The 19,000-nt window shown below is 46.7% G+C and overlaps 1 protein-coding gene across 1 annotated transcript in view; it reads right to left on the bottom strand.

Annotated features, from left to right (window-relative positions):
- PAPPA (pappalysin 1) overlaps positions 1-6,531 on the bottom strand; it is a 180,033-nt gene extending 173,502 nt beyond the window's left edge. Inside the window, exon 1 of the mRNA XM_033077497.2 lies at positions 5,655-6,531. Within this exon, the coding sequence (XP_032933388.1) occupies positions 5,655-6,051 (397 nt within the window). The 5' untranslated portion in view covers positions 6,052-6,531. The remainder of the gene's footprint in view (positions 1-5,654) is intronic.
- Between the last annotated feature and the right edge of the window lie 12,469 nt (positions 6,532-19,000).

The raw sequence follows: 19,000 nt of genomic DNA, 5'->3' as shown, positions 1-19,000 counted from the left end.
GGCTCTCTGGGCTGCCAGGACACGAAACACTTCTGAGTGAAAGGTTCTCCTGGATGCATTGTGGCTTCACCTCTCTTATGATAGACCCATGTCCTGACAGAGCCAGACCCAGCCTCCAAAGAAGGCATTTTCCCCACCAAACTCCCTGCTCCCCTCAGCCTGTAAGCTGAGTCAGGCCCCAGTGACCAGCGAGGTGTCCAGGATTTGGATCCCTGCTGTTCAATGTGCTCAGCCAGGGATCTCTCCCACCCTTGGCAAAGGTGAGTGGACTCAAAGGTCCTGCAGCTGCCTCAGCAAACACCTGCAAGCACAGACTTGTCCTGTTGAGCACTGGATGAGGTGAGGGCTCCCAGGGAGCCAGCACCAGTGAGACCTTTGGGATTTAAGCTCATCCCTGCCCATGCCACATGTGGCTGGGGCTGACAGGGGACACCAGTGCTCAGTGCAGCCACAGCCTCAGCAGCCACCTCCAACCCCTCCTGGCACCACGAGAGTGGGAGTGGGCTTTGGAGAGCAGCTCCAGCCGGATCCCCAGGATGCTCCAACCCCTCCCAGGGCTGGCTTTGGCCATGGCTTCGCGTGCGAAGGCTCTCCAAGGGCTTCCCCTCGCCCTCTGCACCGAGCCCGCCCTGCACAGCTCTGCTCTGCCTCCTCCAGACATCTCCACGGGTCCCTGAGGACAGCCCTGCTCCTGCTCTCTCTCCAAACGCCATCCTCACTGCTTGCTCTCTGCCTCACGCGAGTTGTTCTAACTGAAACAGGCTGGCTTGAAATAAATCAGGCTGAAATGAGCTTGGAGAGGCAAACTCAGCCTGGGACACAACTCTGTGCCTACAGGAGACACACATCATTTAGGAACTAAATTTGCCATCCTTCACACACACAGGGTCAAACTGACCTCACTGTTTTATTATCATTTAATTAATAAGAGCAGCCTACGTATAAATGTTATAAGGGAAAAAAAAAAACAAACAAACCCAACTTTCTTCTAACGGTGCTGTTCTGACTCTAGAGTGTAGCTGGTGAAAAGAATGAGACCAGATTAAATTGGAAATGTTATGGAAAGAAAAATCACCTTCTGGTTCTTGTCCCAGCTTCCACAGGCTGAAGGAAATGTACTGTTCAAATGCAAATATTTAGTAAATGACAAGCTGTGAGGGTATTTTGTTCAGTGACCTATGAGTCAAGCCATGTCCAGATCCATAGTCATGAAGTGCATAATCATTTGAACCCATCCACAGGGAAGCCAAACCCACACAGCTTCCCCCCACCCTTCAGCAATGTTGTTTTAGAGACTTGTCACCTTGCAGGAACATCTGGGCAGGTGTTCCAGCTCCTGTCACTCCACTCTGCCCACCATGGCCAGCACCCTGGGACCTTGCACATGCCAGCACTAATTAAACAACAGAACTACAAGTTTTATATTTGACTCACTCCTTCGCTGTAGTTCTAGAAAATTCATACAATTGAAAGACAACAGGCTGTTGAAACTGCCACGTTATCCACCTGCCTATTGTTTTAGTGCCAGTGAAACTCTGGGTAAACTCTCTACTGAAAACATCCTCAAGTTCCCAGCACACCCAGCACAAGGATCAGCTCTGGAGATAGGACCCAGCTCACCAGTTCTACCTGAAGTGTATAAAACCAGTATCAGACTCCAAAACTTCAGAAGGAAATAACCCCCCAAAGTAAACATGCATTCTTTAACTCCACAGAGGGACTAGACCCACGCAGTGTCAATGACATATCTTTATATTTGTTCATTTATTGGACCCTGACACGGATGTTTCTTGGTCTCTTACATGTAAAAGCTGTGGCTTTAAGTGAGCTCCACCGTGCTGATTTTGGCTTTTCTCTCCCTTTGGATTCTGCTGCTGTTTTATGTTCATCAAGGACTGAAGTTGGGAAAACATAGGCACTCCCTTACATATGAAGCTTTATTAAGTTGGGATCATGCTCCCTGTTGGCAGGCTGAGGAATAGAGAGACAGAGGGGAATGAAACCAAGCAGTGGGGGAAGAAAAAAAAAAAAAAAAAAAATCAAACCAAAACACAAATAACTTTCACTCTTCAGAGCAGGCACGCCTTCTTACTCCGGCTCCCGCTGCCGATCATTCATCCCGCTCCTCTCAGCTCCCAGCCAGTAAAGAGTCAACATCTCTCTCCTGTGAAAACACGAGCCACCCCGCACACCAGAAAACACCCTGGCAGGGACTCGGCAGGGTCCCGCTCCTTAGGATGGGGTTGCGTTTGCTCAGTGGAACTGAAATACCTTTGATTGCAGCAGCAGCAAGGTCAGCAGCGCTTTGAAGCGCTCATTTCTCCTGGTGTGTGTGCATTACCTAACCCAGCGCTCCCCACCTTAACCCTTTCCTGCGGCAGCCTGCCGGGGAAGGTGCCGGATTGATTCCATGAGCACATGTGCGTGTTTACAACGGGATGTGCCGTGCTGCGGGCTGGCTGAACAAGAACTCTGAGCCCCGGGGACGGAAGGAGGGAGGGATGGAGGGAGGGAGGGAGGGATGGATGGAAGGAGGGATGGATGGAAGGAGGGATGGAAGGAAGGAGGGATGGAAGGAGGGATGGAAGGAGGGATGATGGAAGAAGGGATGATGGAAGGAGGGATGAATAGGAGGGAGGGCGATGCGCAGAGCCGGGAGCTGCGCCGGGAGCCGCACCGCGGGAGCCGCTCCGGGGAGCGCAGCCCAGCCCCGACAGGGCTCCTGAGCTTTTGCGTAACGCAGATCAATGGGTCAGACTTCCAGTTTCCCAACAGCTTTCCCTCTGACAAATGCCAGAGCAGATATCACTGGAGTCAAGCAGGGCGGCAATAACATCGCTGCCAAGCAGCGTGAAAATTGGCAGAGCCTGGCACCAGGACTGCCTCTCATCAGAGACAGGGCATGGCCCGGCACAATGACGAACCCACTTAACAGCGCTGTAAAATTAGCCATTTATGAAAACAAATTGAATACTGCAGCAGAGGGTGACGTAAGGAGAGTTGGCTCCAGACAGAAACTCCTGTAGCCTGGATTAGCAGAAGAACTCCGTTATGTCAGGGCTCAGGCGCAGAAGCTGATAACAACTTGGGTCCTACACGAGATTTTTAACAGGCACAACAGGTTTCCCCTGCAGGCACACATGGGGCTCCTCCTGTACGACTTGCAGTAATTTCTTATCTGCCAGCGGGGAGGGGTGCAAGGGGGGCACTCGTCACGGGCAGAAAGTGGGGGGCAGAAAGTAGGTGAAGACACAAGAGCAACTCTGAAAAAGAGGTGTATTCCTCTCAATCCCACCCCTTCCCTCAGATCTGTACAGCTTCCCACTTTGCAAATGGGACGAAAGTTGGGGAGAAACTCATTTGTGGCACTGCCAGCAAATGTGCCCCACTGCCTTGCCCTCCAAACACCTGTGTGGGCTCTTGATGTCGGTGGGGTCCTACAGATGCAAATTCAACAGCAGAACTGAGCTCCTCAGTCTGTCACATCCCAAAACAGTGAAAATGTGAAAGCCAAGAGTTTTGGCAGCCAGAACCCTTGATTTCCTCATTGAGGGAAGCGTAATCTCTCCCTAAGCTTGCTGCAGGTCTGGGAGGCTGTGGTGTGCAGAGGATACTCCAAGTGAGTTCCTCTTGGACCTCTTCCAGGTGTTTACACACAGAGCCAAACCTGGCTCCTCTTCAAGAGTGTGTGTGAGGGGGGCAGGGGGAGCTTAAAAATAAAATAAAAATCACAAAGTCCTCCCGAGCTGAGCTGAAGCTCTATGGTGCAAAACTGGGGCATTTCTCTTCATTTTTCACAGTGGAATGTTATTTCCATGCATAAAATGGGTCAAGTGTTTTATACAGGCAACAACCCAACCTCCCCCATCCAATTAAAGTATTTTACTACAAATGATCTTTGTGTGTGTTTGTCTAGGTTCCCTGTTGTGAGAATTAGAGATACTTTGCACCAAAGACAGACATGGGGTCCTAGGTGTTGGATTAAACACATTAAAAAATACACTGACCCTGTTTTGGTACTGCTGAGATCTGTGTAAACCCCAAGTCTGCCTTTCCGAACTTGAAAGGGAAGCACTTTGAGCCCTGGGGTTTAAGTTAGGGTTGGGAACCAGAAGAGCAGAGTGTGAGAAAGCCAGGGGGAATAAAGCAAGGAATAACGCGGTTCACCTATGAAATCACTGCTCTGAATGCACACGGGACCAGCCCATGCCCGGCACCTCCTGCCCACCCCGGCACAAAGCGCGTCTCCCTCCTCACCGGCGAGCGGAGCAGCCGGGATTGGGGAAAGTTAAGGGAAAGCACGGCTGAGTTCATCTCAGTTTTTGTTTTCTTTAGGACAAAGCAACTTTCCTGCGAGCCAGCAGCGGGGCGGTCGGGGAGGGGGCAGAGGGATGTGCGGCAGGGAGGGAGGGTGGGTGGCAGGGGACAGCGAGCGGGGCAGCGCCACCGGCACAGGCAGCGCTGCCTCCTGCGAGGAACTGCCTGCACTTAAAGGGAAAGGGGAAATCCTCCCTGTCTCTTTAAGGCATCCTAGGACATGGAAACCTTGTACTTTCAGGGAATCTCCTTGCCAGAAGAACTGTAAAACATGTCTTCCCCCCGCCCCCCAATACCCGTTTCTCTTTCTGACTTGTTTCCCTTTTTTTTTTTTTTGAAGGGCATTTCCATTTTCTGTGACTTCCTCCAGAGCAAAGATGGATGTGGCGACATTTGTAAGGGTTTGTAACCCTCCGAAAAGTATCCGATTTCACGACAACTTCGCTGCACTTTATCACTAAAGCGGGGAAAGGGCGGGAGGTGGAGGGAGGGAGGGAAGGGAGGGAGGGGGAGAGGGAACGAACGCGGGGAGAGGGACCCAAATTCAGGATGGGCTCATAAAATTTGAATAAGAAAAGTGCAATGCTCCTTGTTATTGTCCAGCTCAGACAGCTTAGACTGGTAGCTGCTTTGAGTACTAAATGATTTTATAGGGCTGTTTGACCTTAGAATCATTGATGTTACACTTGCCATTTCTAAGGGGAGACAAAAATACTCCACACATCCTCTAGCTGCAGTGCGAGTCCCAGCCGTAGCTGAGTGTCGAGGGGTTGGGAACTTTATAAACTCATTTGATTCATTTGAGGTTTCACAATAGCCAAAAAGTTCCTTTATAGCTTTTTGGAAACCACATGCTAACACTGCATCTAAAGAGCGAACAGTGGAGTACACTAAAAAGCCAATAAAACCAAGGAAATCGTAGGGGGACCTTAGATACGCGTTTCTTTACAGCCACACACCAGTCACATACATTTCTTTCCATACATACAAACAAGCCACTTTCAAACGCTCTACTTACAGTTTTCCAACCCGAAAATTAGACAAAACCCCACCGTGAGAGCTGCCTCTTCTACCTGCACCTCAATCCGCACACCCAGAAAGACAGAAACCACCCCGGGGCACTGCCATTTCCCCTATGCAAAAGTTTACATAACTTTTCCTGCCAGCCTATACTTGGCGGCGGTGCGCAGAGCCCCGGGATCTCCCGGCGGGGCTGGCACAGCGGCTCCGGGGCTGGCGGAGCGCACCCCGCTGCCGGCCACATCCCGCCTGCTCACCAGCGCCCGGCTCCCGGCACCGAGCGGGGATGCTGCAGCCACGGGCACGGCCGGACCTACCTGCAATGACAGCCGGAGATCTCTGTCCGCCTTCGGCTTTCAGCCACACTTGCAAAGTGAAGGCGTCTCGGGGCAGCTCAACGTCTGCCTTCAGCCGCAGCTGATCACCTTGGCCACTGAAATAGAGCGCCCTGCTCGGGGTAAGGGACTCCTCTTCGTCCTTTACCTCCCGCTGTTGCCTCCTGCGGGGGACATGCCCAGGCTCCAGCCCAGCAGTGGAGCGCCTTCCTCGGGCTAACCTGGTGGCACAGGTGCCCGGGGCAGTGTGGAGGAGCTGGCGGCTGTGCCTGGTGTCCCTTCGTGCCCTGCGGGAGCGCTCGTCCATCCCACATTCGGGTCCACTGGCTAGGGCTGTACAGAGAAGCGCAAGAGGCAGCAGCAAACTCCAGAGCTGCATTTCCAATCTTCCCCCCCCTTCTCCCCTGCAAATCCTCCCGATCTGCCAGCTTTGGGCTCCTCCTTGCCTTGACTTTCTTCTCTTGTTCACCCTTCTTGGTATTTGCTCTTTTTATAACCCTTCTCAGTTGCTTTTTCTTTTCTTTTTTTCTTTTTCTTTCTTTCTTTTTCCTGCTTATAGATTTTTTTCTCTCTCTCCTTAAAACAAATAAAAATCAAATAAATCAAAACTCCTTCTTGGTTGAAATGTATTTCTCTGTTCTTCCTTCTCTATCTGTCTTCTTCTCCTCTATTCCTCCACAGCTGGAACTCCTCTCTCTCTTCTTTTCTCTGCTGAATTTTCTTCCCTTTATTTTTTTCTTCTTAAAAAAAACACACACACTCACTCACACACACACAAAACAAAACAAAAAACCAAAACAACCCCCCAGCTTTCTCCAAGACTCAGACCCACTGATTTCCCTCCCCCCAAAAGATGCTCTAATCTATTTATTTTTTTGGCCTCCTTTATAACATAAGCCACAACCCCCTCCTTTCCCCCAACCTCCCCCCCTCCCTTCTTCTCCACAAAATGAAAGAAAAGAGAAAAAGCCCCTCAGAAGATGAGTAAACAAGAATATGCTAATCTACTCTAGGGTGCTCCACCTTCCCAATTGAATGATTCCCATTAAAACTGCAGGGATCATGACTAATCAATCAGCTTGAAGGAGCAGATAGCTCCAGAGGTTCAAACACTTCTGCTGTTTTCCTTTTTCCTCCCTTCTTTTCCTATCTTCTTCTTTCCCCCTATCACTTCCCCCCCTTATTTATTTTTTAAAGCAATTAAGAGGAATGGATCAATGTGACAAAAATGCTGCACCCCCCTTTTTGCAATCTCCCCAGCTTTCTTGCTCAGTCCAGTCCAAAACACACATTCCTATTTTTTTTTTTCTTGGCAAAAGAGAAAGCTATTTCTCCTCTCAGACTCCCCGTTGCACTTTGCTGGTAAACCTTATGCTCCTCTGCAGCACATAAAGAGTCTTGAAACTTGAGTCTCAGATATTTTTTTTAATTGCTTTCTTTCTTTCTCTCTTTTCCACTCTCTCTCTCTCTCTCTCTCTCTTTCTAATTCCTTCTTTTCCTCTTATTATTTTCTCAAAGTTATGCAATCAGCCAGGCTCCCCCTTTTGTGGTCCCCCTCAGTGCAGTTGTGTGCAGCTAATCCAAATGTTGCATCAAAGGTCCCCATCGAATCATCAGGAGCTAAAAGGAGAGAAGCTTTTTGAAGAGTATTTGCCTTCCAGAAGCTGTAGCAACAGAGTAGGATTTGGCTTTTGAGTGCTCCAAAGACTCCTGGGTTATTTTTTTTGAAATAATAATTTATAAAAAAAAAAAACCCAATTATTAATTTTATTGGTGGATTGAGTCAAAAAATCCTCTCTCAATATTGCTAATATTTCAGCCTAAGGAATTCAGCTCTCCTGGTGTCCTTGGCTTGGTTGTAGCCACAGGTAAGCTCCTGGCTGCTTGCTGGTTTGTAGATCTCTGTTTCTGAGCTGGGACGTTTCTTTTTTTTCCCTCCTTTCTTTTTTTTTTTTTTTTTTTTCATATTTTTTTTCACTCTTGAAAGATCTCAAAAGCTCCCCCTGATGGCAACAAAAAGGATTTTTCTAAGTCCTTAATCAGTGGAAATGACTTGGCAGTGGTGCTCACAGAGTGCCTGGGCCACTGCTCCCCTCTGAAGAAATCCAGTAAAACCAAGTTAAATCACTCCAAACTCGGTCACAAAGCACTCACATCATCCTCTTCTTCCATCTCTCAATTGATGATTGTCACATCTTACTTTCCCATAAATTTTCAACAGGAATCACACACCAGAGTTTTCCTGGGACTGGAATCTTTCTGCTTCTGCAGACTCCCCTGTTAGCACCAATTAGTTCTGACAACTCCCACTTAAAATATACATTATAACACTAGTGAAAATCAATTTTTCCAATGACAAAAAGCTATGCATGCTCACAAGTCTTTCAAAATATGTTATTTTAAAGTTTCTTACTAATTTGAACAGTCCCCAATACACAATTGGCCTTTTCAGTGGTGCTGGGTTTATCCACAAAGTCCCACCAGAAGTCAACCAGAACCACAGCCTCAGAGCCCCTCTGTTCTCCAGCCCATCCCTCCACCACTGCTCTTCTTACAAGAAAGACAAAACACTGGTAGCATCTACAAAGTTTTTAATACAAGACCTCCAAGCCATGAAGCCTCTCAACAACTGAGAGGAAATATTTAACTGGGAAATAAATGGTGCAAACTCCTATAAATGTCCCAAAGAGCTCGCAGGGATGTGAAAAAGTCACTTCTGTCTCTGTGCCTGCTCGGCAGAAACAATTTAAAATCAGAGCTAAGTGCTGCACTGCACTGTTCTAACTTAGCTTGTAGAGGACACTGCAAATCAACCAAAAAATCCAAAAGTTTCAAGTGAACCTGTTCAGCAAGAGCTAAACCAGGAGGAATCCTGCTGCCAGGACACTGGTGTCTCCACATGACAACTCCTCTGAGGGCCCTGGGAACTTTGCACACGTCGAGGCTGGAAGAGCAAGCTCTTAAAATAATGCTGCTTCCAGTTTTTCCAGGACAAAAAGCTAATTCTGTGAAATTGTGGTGATTCTTAGGGACATCATGATTTGGCTGAAATCATCAAGGAAAATTACTGAAACACTTCAATTTGATAGCACTGCATCATTTAATTTTGGGCATACTTGACCTTCTATCTCTTACAAAAGGGTTTCACTGTGACCAAATCACACTTCAGTGAATCAGCCTGCAGCTCCAGATTCTGGGATATTCTTGCTGCAGAGGAAAAGCCCAGAGCTCTGCTTTCTGTACTTATGACAGAAGAAAGTATGGAAAGATGGGATTTACCTCTAGCCCACAAATTGCATCTTCAATCAGTTTTATTCTGAAGACATAGTGAAAGCATAGAGAAAATGCAATGTATAAACTCTAGATGTGATAGAAAATGAAGTGCAAGAGATTTGATTTTAGAAATAGTGAGTAAACCTTGGATTCCTTAAGTCAGATCTAACTTTCCTGACCAGATGAAATTCTCCCCTGCACAGATGGACATTTATTCTCTGCTTAAGCCAGTACTTAAATGATGTACAGACCTGGCAAGAAGCTCCTGCCCAAGGAGAATAATCTTACTTCTGCACTTGAGAGGAATATTCTCCTCAGGAAAGGGAGCAGGAGAATCTTGCACTTAGAGGTATTTTTCATGAGAAAAAGGAAAAAAAAAAAGGCATCTAATCCTAGTTACACATATAGAGAAAAGAATTAAAATAGATATTTATGACACTATGCCAAAAAATAGCATTGAGCTAAATGCTGTATGCAGTCATTATAAGGAGAAATACTCAGCAGGAATCTTAGCTGAAGCTGCCAATAACTCCCAGGTTCAAGACTGGAGCTGAGTGAATAAATCATAACAAATAATGGTTTTGTCAAATTTCGACTTTTTTCCCTCCTATTTGCAAGCAGACTGCGAAACCTCTCAAATATGTTTGAAATTACATGCCCATTTCTTCCTTGTCGTTAGTATTTCTCCAAGGCCAATTAGCACACAATTTGCTGTAATGTACACATTTTCACATTTGTTCTGTGTTAATTGGGCAAGGAAGTCACACAGCATTATTTTTGGCTCCCTGGGGGTCAGGTTTAATCACTCATGATACAGTAAAATTACTAATTTTACATACGATGGGAGTTTCCATGCTCGAAACTCTCCTTGCGAAAAGCGGTGCTGGCTCTTCAAATTACTCACATGAAGGTCAATTAAAAACAATATTTCTTGAAAGTTGAGCTGAAAAGTCTGCCAGATACAGCTGAAGTGAGGCCCTACAATTCTGGGTAAGTATTTGTGCATATTTGTCCTCTCTGTGCACAACTCCATCAATCACAGCAGAGGTTTCACGGTCTTTACCCCTCACCGATATCCCAATCAAGTCTCTCCCAACTTGGCTTGGGTTGAGGATGGCTGGAACACAATCCAACAGCTACTCTGCTCAGAATCAGACAGGGTCCAGACACCAGATTTTAACACAACGTGTTGGATTCAGGGCATATTTTATGCAATCAGCAGTGGTATGATCGGAATCACGCTGCCTCCACAGAACAGCACGGAATGAAACCCAAAGAGCTGAGAACAGCTTCAAAGAAAAGGGGATTTGGGTTGTGAATCCCATGAAGTCCAGCACCTTTTAGGAGACACAGAGCCCCTTGCTTGGTGACATAGTGGTGGTACAGGGGTTGCACTGGGTGCAATGTGACCACAGCTCCTCGCGAGCCTGAGGAAACACTAATGAATGAAATGCTAAGAACTGGAAAAAAACCAACAGTGAAAACATGTGAAGCATGTTCTGTCTTGGAAAGGACTTAACAGAAGACCTAACATGGACTCAGTGTAAATCCACCAGATTTTTCAATGTTTTCTCTATCTGTCATTCCTCCTCTTGTTTTAAACAGAGTGATTAAAAGTCTGTGTTCTGCCTCCACTGTCGCACTCCGTACTGATAACAACGCTGATTTAAGGATTTATAACTATTGCCTGCACACTCATCATCCCACACCACTCCACTCACTTGACATCACAACACCAGCTCTGTGTTGCCTTTATTAGTGGATCAGAGACTCTTCTGCTGCTGGTCCCTCAGCTGCCCCTTATGTAAAATACTCTGTTAATTCACATCAATAAAACAGCCTCACGTCAATTTGAAGCACACCCTTTAATCCAGAAAAGTTTACTGAACAATTAAGAAGTGCAATAAATGACAATCAAGACTAAATGCATAACTGATGACTTTATGAAGGTTTCAGTAATTTTATAAGGTAATTTGCAGTCAGTGGCTATAAATTCCTATTTAACCTGGCATACCACTCTTTTTTGCCCTGCAGAGAGCTGTATTTCCTAACGATACTGATGCCTGTTAGCCTGGAATTCGGTTACTTTATCCTTCAAATTTCCCTCATGAAATATTGTATTTCCAGAAAAAGTTACATAGTCTTTGCATTTTTTTCACTGCATTCTTGAAATACATTCTGGGGGGTGGGGCAAAAATCTCTGTTCTACATTGTGGCCAGAGCGATAAGCCACGGTAGATGATGTAAGTAAAGGGGCACAATTCTTAAGCCATAAAAATGCTGATTAAATGAGTGTACCCATTTTGATTTGGACATAGTACTCTCATTCTGGGTGCTCAGGATGGGCTGTCCAAGTGAAATCCTGGCACTGAAATCCTGCCCTGACTGAAATCCTTGCTCAGGCATGAAGAGAGAACAGCTGTGACCTCACCTGCATGGTGTCACTCCAAGGCCATGTCCTTGTGACCCAAAACATGCACGTGGGGATGCACCAGGTGTATGCCCCAGAGGGTCTCACAGGGTGAGTTTTGGACCAGACCCTTCACATTCCACTTCCCCAGGGCCACATTTTGATGTGGGAGAGCACCAGGCAGGTTCAAAACCAGCAGACTGTTGGGGGCAGCAAAATCACAGGCTAAAGCAAAAGGTGCTGAGAGGAGGAAGGACCTCGTGGGTCTCAGCAAGTGCCCACATCACCCTGCCCAGCCAGCCCCCCACCCCCATCCCAGGGCATCCCTGAGTGCCCTTGGCAGGGACAAGCTCTCAGCACCTCCCCAGGCCTCCCTGGCAGTGCCCCTCTATCAACAGCACTGCTTGGAGCCACCTGCCCCTCTCACACAAGTCTAAAATCCAAACAAGAACATAAAACCTCTTTGCCTCACTTTCCCCTCTCAGTTAAGAAGCTTAAAATGACACCTATTTTAAAAGCTGCTCACCCAGAGATTTAAGATTCCCAGATGAAATCATGATGGCAAGAGCCAGAATGGCAGAACACCGTGCTTTTCTATCCTGCACTGTTTGACCCATGAGGAATTCTGGAGATGCCATAAAAAAACAGGGAAAACCCTGTGGAGTGCATGAGGAGATCCCCTGGTTTTCCATAATGCAAGATGTGCTATGGGGTTCCCAAACCATCCCACCTAAAAGCCATACATCCTCCAGTATTTCTGGGGTTAAGTCAAAAGCTGGAGGAGAGTAGAACCTAGTTAGGAAGGAACAGGGAACAAGACAAGCAGTCAGCTGCCCAGGAAGGAAAAAAACCCTGGTGATTTCCATCTCCTGGTGATTTGCAAACACTGGTAGCTGGTTTATGGCTGGCAGGAGAGGGACAGAGCCATTGCTTTATTGGTCCCTGAGCACTGTCACTGTGTTTGGGCTCCCCTGAGAGAGCTGTGCCCATGACAGGACCCACAAGCCCACCCTGACATCTGCAGGGCCACCTCAAATCCACCTCTGGGATGCACAGGAGTATCCAGGCTCCCACAGCAGCCAAGACCAAATTGTGAGAGTTTGTCAGAGAGACTATTCCACTGAACCAAAGGTGCATCTGACAGCACCAGACAGCCAAGTAACTCTGCAACTGAAAAAATGTGGTTTTGCTTTTTACCAGGGGTCCCTGGCTTTGTAAACACTGAATGCATCAGCAGCTGTTCCACCCGTGTACCCACACACAACCCACTGCAGTCACTGGTAATTAGTCACCTCCCCACAGCAAGTCTCAGCCCAGAGGTCAAGGACTGGCTCAGCTCTGGAGCCTAAACTCTTCTCCCAGCCTCCTAATGCCTTCCCCCCAAGATAAACAGCTTGCACGGGTGCAGAGAGAGGAGGGGGCTGCCCTGGGGAGGCACAGGGGGCCTCTGCTGCCTGGGTACCTGCTCAGAAGATACATGGGAGGTCATCACTCTTCCAGCCTTTGCTCTGACATCCTCCAACCATACATCACTTTAAAAACATTAGTGAGAGCAAGGTCAGCAGCAGCTCTGCTGGAGGAAGAAGCCAGGAGCAGCAATGGGGTGGCTCTGCAGCCCCCCACAGCAGGGTGGGCTCCCTTGGGCAGTGGCATCACTGGGGGAGAGGTGGGTCCAGGAGAAGGGGATGGAGAAGAGGGTTCTGCTTGTGCTCTTCTCTCACAAGAGCCACACAAGCTGCTCTGACAGCCAGAAGGGAATTTGGTGCTGGCATGAACGTACACACAGGGAGAGACAAGAAGCAGGACCCAAACAGATGGGAAGGCAAGGCTCAGGAATAATCTAGAAAATTCAGATACATCAGGCCATGCATGATTTGGTATTGACAGGCAGCATCTTCAAAAAAGTTTAACATACCCAAATGTTTTTCCTAAACCAGATTTCTGCCCCAAAGCCAGTACTAACAGGATTAACAAAAGAGACCTGCCATGTCTTGCTATTGGAGATGATAATCAAGCAAACGATAAACAAATTGATCAAGAGGAAGACACCATGTGTCAGTCTGCAGCAAGGAAGCCAAAAGACAGAATTCAGAGGAAAAGCTGCTCGGCATTTGAGAGCTATTCCCAGTGAAATGGGATTTCCCCTCTCTGCTTTCATTTGAATGGCATTTGAAAAACACAGCTGCAGAGTCCCATGCACACCAGGGAGGGAGCCAAGAGGGGAACCCTCCCAGCCCTCAGCAGCAGAACTGAAGGGAGCAGCTTGTCCTGAATTCACAGCACCCAGAGCACAAGTCAAGGCCTTCCCTGAAACCTTCCCAGGCACCTGATGCCCAGCAACACTTGGCACCCTGAGATCCCCCAGCAGTCAGCAAAGGGCAGCTTCTGCCCCAGGCTGGCACAGGAGGCTCCTCAGACCACAGATCCCTCCTGGAACCACCTCTGCCAGCTGTGGATATCCCCCAGGCCTGGAGCTCAGAGCAAGGCAGGATCTGGCACTGCAGAGTGGGGTGCTTGCCTGCCTGCCTGGAAGGTACAGCCACTCTCTGCAGTCATGTGCTTAGCTCCAGAATTCAAAAAATCTCATAACTTTCTGTGTCATCCCCTTGCACCTGAAGCAGCCCCTCCCCAGTCCTCCCTTGCTGATCCCAGCCAAGCTTCCCCAGCCTCATTCCAGCCCTGCACCCCAGCTGCTTCATCTTCCTGTGCTCCCCAATGCTCTGCCCCAGAACCCACAGACATTAACTGATTCTCTAAAAGAGAAGTCAGGCAAGGATGTATTAAATCTGAGCATTCCTCATACCTCCTGGGCTTCCCAGTGCAACTGAGATTCCTCAAACATGGTAAAAAAAACAAAACAAGACAAAACAAAACAGAGGAGGGAAGAACAGAAAGAGTGGAAATAGAAACCAGACAGATGAAAAGCAGAAGGAAAAAGAAAACCAACAGCAAAACACAAGTAAATTGGAGGACAGCCCTCACTAAAAGCTGCAGGTTGGGTTTTTTTTGGCTAAAGGTTTGGCATCAGTGATGGTTTGTCGGGATGAAATAAATACAATATAACAAGCTTTATAGGAAACACCATATGAGAGGGTGGTGGCAGCCTGTGCTCTCCCCAGCACCCCCCATTGCTTTCGTCTGCACTAAGCTGAGTTTAAACAAGTGGAGTCCATCTCTGGCTGTCTCTGTGTATAAATACATTTTCAGCCAAGACCCACCACTGGCTGCATTGTATGGCAACTCTCAGGCGAGATGTCTAAGCAGGGTTTTGACTTTATCCCCAGCTCATTGTTAATGCATTTAACACATTTTCAAAACCTCCCTTTGCTCTCGGAGGTGATACCCAGGTCTCCAGTGAGAGATCCCTCTGATGCAGCCCAGCTCACCAGCCAGTGTCAGCCCCTGTTTGCCCACGAGCACAGAAAACCAGAAAACATCATATGGACAGCTATAAAAGCTGCAGAGAACTGGATCTGAGAGAGCTACAACCTTATTTGTGCTGGAGGAGATCTCCTGTACCCTTCTTTCAAAGCTGCTGGCTATTGCACGAGCACATGTGTGTGCAGAGCTGGACACGCTGCACGGGCTGTGTGCTGAAAAGGCAGCTCAGCTCTGCTGCTCAGGCAGGTAATTAAACCCATCAGTGAGTGAATGACCTGGTTAAGAATCTCAAGAAAATAGAAAATTCCTCAGGAGGCAAAAACTGGAATTGAAATATCAAAATTTATCCTGGAGCAAAAAATAGCCTCCTTTCATTCCTTTGCCACCAATGCTTTAAAAAAGGCTGAGGAAAATGAAAAGTGCACCAAATAATACATGAAAACATTCTCCCCAACTAAATAGACATAGAAGCACAAAGCCCTGTATATATTCAGTGCTATTTTTAGAAAACATTTAAACCTACAGACTTCAAAATTAATTCTCCAAAGTACATTTCTATAGTGCAATACAAATCTCATTAAATTCCATAGTTCATAATATTTATACAGGAAGGTACCCTTTGTTATTAAATGCTATAGGACCTGCCCAGAAAGGTTAGTGACTCTTTCTAGGATACCAAAACCTCTTCAGATCAGTTCATCTCTAAAAAAAGCTGGGGCTGATTTTAATTTGATCAGCCTTGAGTTGTTGTCAGAATAGTTTACTGAGCGGTTCCCATGAAAAACAGTGAGGCTTTTTATTGACAAATGAAATCAATTTTGTTAGGAGTATTCACAATATTTCAGCCCTTAAAATGTCATGTGCTCCAATTCAGTGCAAGCTTTGTGGCAAGGAGTGCATTGCCAGCTTTCAATAGGAAAAGCTGCCTGTGGAGTTCACAGCAATGACTTCATGGGGAATGAGGGGAACTTTCCTGCTAAAGGTGAGTGGGGTGATGAATCCTGCTGCACAGGTTGGGACAAATCAACCAAAATCAAGGGATGCTGGTGCCTACTTTTCCAGTTATGTCAGTGGAAGAGAAGAATTTAAATAGGAGGTGGCATTTACATATTCCATGCTAATTTTCTACGAGGTCACAGTAAGAGCTGGTCTTTGCTAGCCATGGCTACATTTGAGAAGGGAATGGAGCTGATCTCCTAGAATCCACCTGAACATGGGAAGGAGCTGGAGCTGCTGGAGAGTCCAGAGGAGGCACCAGGGGGATCAGAGGATGGAGCAGCTCTGCTGGGAGGAAAGGCTGGGACAGCTGGGATTGTTCACCTGGAGAGGAGAAGCTTTGGGGTGAGCTCAAGGTGGCCTTGCAGGGCCTGAAGGAGCCAAAAAGGAACAGAGAGAGACTTTTGATAAGGGCCTGGAGTGCCAGGACAAGGAGGAATGGCTTCACTTTGACAGAGAATAGGGTTAGATCAGATATTAGGAAAAAATTGTTTAGAGAGTAGTGAAGCCCTGGCACAGGGTGCCCAGAGCAGCTGTGGCTGCCCCTGGATCCCTGGCAGTGTCCCAGGCCAGGTTGGACATGAGGGCTTGGAGCAATTTGGGACAGGGGGAGCTGTCCCTGCCCATGGCAGAGGGGCTGGGATAATCTTTAACGTCTCTTCCAACCCAAACCATTCTGTTTTGGAGGGACCAGGGCAGAGATGCAGCAGACAAAAAACTGTGCTGACATTTATGACACAATTTCAAGTCTCCATCCTATGTGTAGCATCTTCTGCCAACACAAAATTCACCAAGGCTGCCATCAGAGAAATGCAATTGAAAACTAAGAAAGATTAGCAGGCTCAAGAACCAGTTCTGTAAACCGCATCCTATATTGGGGTTTTGTTTCCTCATTCCACCAGCTTACTTTTACTAAGGCTGATTGTAACAGCAGCGTGAAATTAGGAGAGAGAGAGGGGGAAAAAGGGGGAAAAAAGGAAGAAAAAGAACTCTGTCTGTTTAGATTGGGTCACATTGTGAATTTAGGTTTCATTTTTCTCTTAATTTTTTTTGCTAAGATTTGCCTTAAGAAGAAACACATTTCTGGAATTGGGAACCTACAGCATGGTACAGCTTTCAAGATACCATGCCAAAGTGTCTCTTTAATTATTTTTTAGATGAATTTTCCTTGTTCTGAGCTAATGGGTAACAGACCATGTCACAAAAATATTCCACATCCCTATTTATTCAGCAGAGGAGAGCTTTTTCTAAGAGTTTTCAAGGGGTCTAAAAAATAAAGGGAGAGACTCCTTGGAACAAATGCCTACAGGCTGGAGGCACCTACTTCAGGTTCATTGGAGCCCCATTCAGCCCAGGACTTCTCATTTCAGCTGCAATTTAAGATTACACTAGGATGCTCATGAGGCAACGCCCCTGTTTGTGTTCCTGTTCCCAGAGCAAAACCCTAAGAGAGCTCCCAGAAACCACAGGTACAGCTTCAACAGCCCTTTAAAGTGTACAAAATAAACCTGCTGGAGCTATTAAGATGTTTTTGATGTTGAAGATCACTGAGTGCATGAAAGTTAACAGATAGCCCTGAGTTGTGTTCGGCCAGAACAGCCGTAAGAAACCCTGGAGCAAGGCATTTTTGGCTTTCAGAGGCGCCAAGGTCCATGGCAGGAGGGACTGTGGGAAGCTGCCTGAGCAAACTGGCACTGGGAAGATCTCAGCTCCTGCAGGATCAGCCCTGACCTTCAGTCAAGCACTGTATTGGTTTGGGACACCCCAGACAAGAGGGATGCCCCAGACTGGTGTTGGATGCTGATGCTGGGAGAGGGAGCCCCAAAGCCCAGCCCCGCTCTGAGGGTCAGGGTGGGATCCTTTTCCACAGGAAATACAACTTTTCTCTAACTGAAGCCTTTCCCAAAAGGGCTGCAGAAGCCAGCCTTGCTTTTTGTTCTCAGTAATCACTTTACCAATATTTCAAAGGCATTATGTAACTGAAACAGTGTAAAGTTATTGCTACCGACATTGTCAATAAATCATTAACACTTCTTAACAGGAACAGCACGACTGTTCATGTCATGGCTGTCTCATTCACTTTCAAATCAAAGCTTTCAAATTAAATATTCATTTAATATTAAAATATTAATGCAGTCCCACTGTTTCTGTAATATTAATTTCTTATGGCATTTCCAGGCAAATGCATATATTATGAACTTCATCTCCCACAGGAGGTCCCTCAGCCTTCCCTTTCCTTCTTTCAGCATTATCCTGATCCCGGGCCAGGAAGGGACTTCGAGAGAGGGAGGGGCTGCCTGATGAAGGGGAAGCAAGGTGGATAATTTAACTTAAAGTATCCCATTCCTCCCCTCCCACACAAGCTCCCCACCCTTAGATCAGGATATCGAAGGCTGCCATTATATCTCCCGCCTCCAGAATGAGTCACTCATACATTCAGCAATTCCTGTTGGAAAAACAGTGAATGCCTCTGTCACCAGAGCCCATTACAGAAATTAAACTTTGCAAATCATCAGGGAGGGGCAAGATTTGAGGCATTTCAAGGCACACTCCTGGTCTCCCCAGGCTCGGTAGGAGCAGAATTGATTTGACAATAAGATTTTACAGCCTTAATGCCTATGGTAGCAGGAGGCACACACCCAGGTGGGAAGCAGGTCAGAGCAAAACAGTGCTGCTCTCCTGGACAGTGTCTTCCTTTTTTATGTGGTGGTGTTGTTTTTGTTGGTTTTGCTTCTGTTCTTTGGATATTTTTTTGGGGTTGTTTTCAGTTTTGTTTTTAGGAGTGTTTTTGTTTTGTTTCTTAGTGGTTTTGCTTGTTTTTGTAGGTTTTTTGTTTGCTTTTGGTGTTGTTGTTGGTGGTTAGTTGTTTGGTTGTTTTTTGGTTTGGTTTGTTTTCTGGTTTGTTTGTTGTTGTTGGTTGATTGGTTGGTTGGTTGTTTTTTGGGTGGTTTTTTTTGGTGGTGTTGTGGTTGGTTGTTTGGTAGTTTTTTGTTTCCGTTTGTTTTTTGGTTTGTTTATTAGTGGTGGTTGGTTGGTTGGTTGTTTTATGTTTTGGGGTTTTTTTGGTGGTGGTGTTTTTGTGGTTGGTTGTTTTTTGTTTTGGATTTTTTTTGGTGTTGTTGGTTGGCTGGTTGGTTGGTTGTTTTTTGGTTTGGTTTATTTTTGATGGTGGTGTTGTGGTTGGTTGGTTGTTTTTTGTTTGTTCTTTAATTTTCGTTCCCAGTGGTTCATCTCAGGCAAAATGATACTGAATGGAAATGCAGGGGAG

The sequence above is a fragment of the Catharus ustulatus genome, chromosome 21 (genome assembly GCF_009819885.2).
Source record: "Catharus ustulatus isolate bCatUst1 chromosome 21, bCatUst1.pri.v2, whole genome shotgun sequence".
NCBI lineage: Eukaryota > Metazoa > Chordata > Aves > Passeriformes > Turdidae > Catharus > Catharus ustulatus.
The sequence above is the reverse complement of the archived record's forward strand: the minus strand, read 5'-3'. Positions and strand labels throughout refer to the sequence as shown.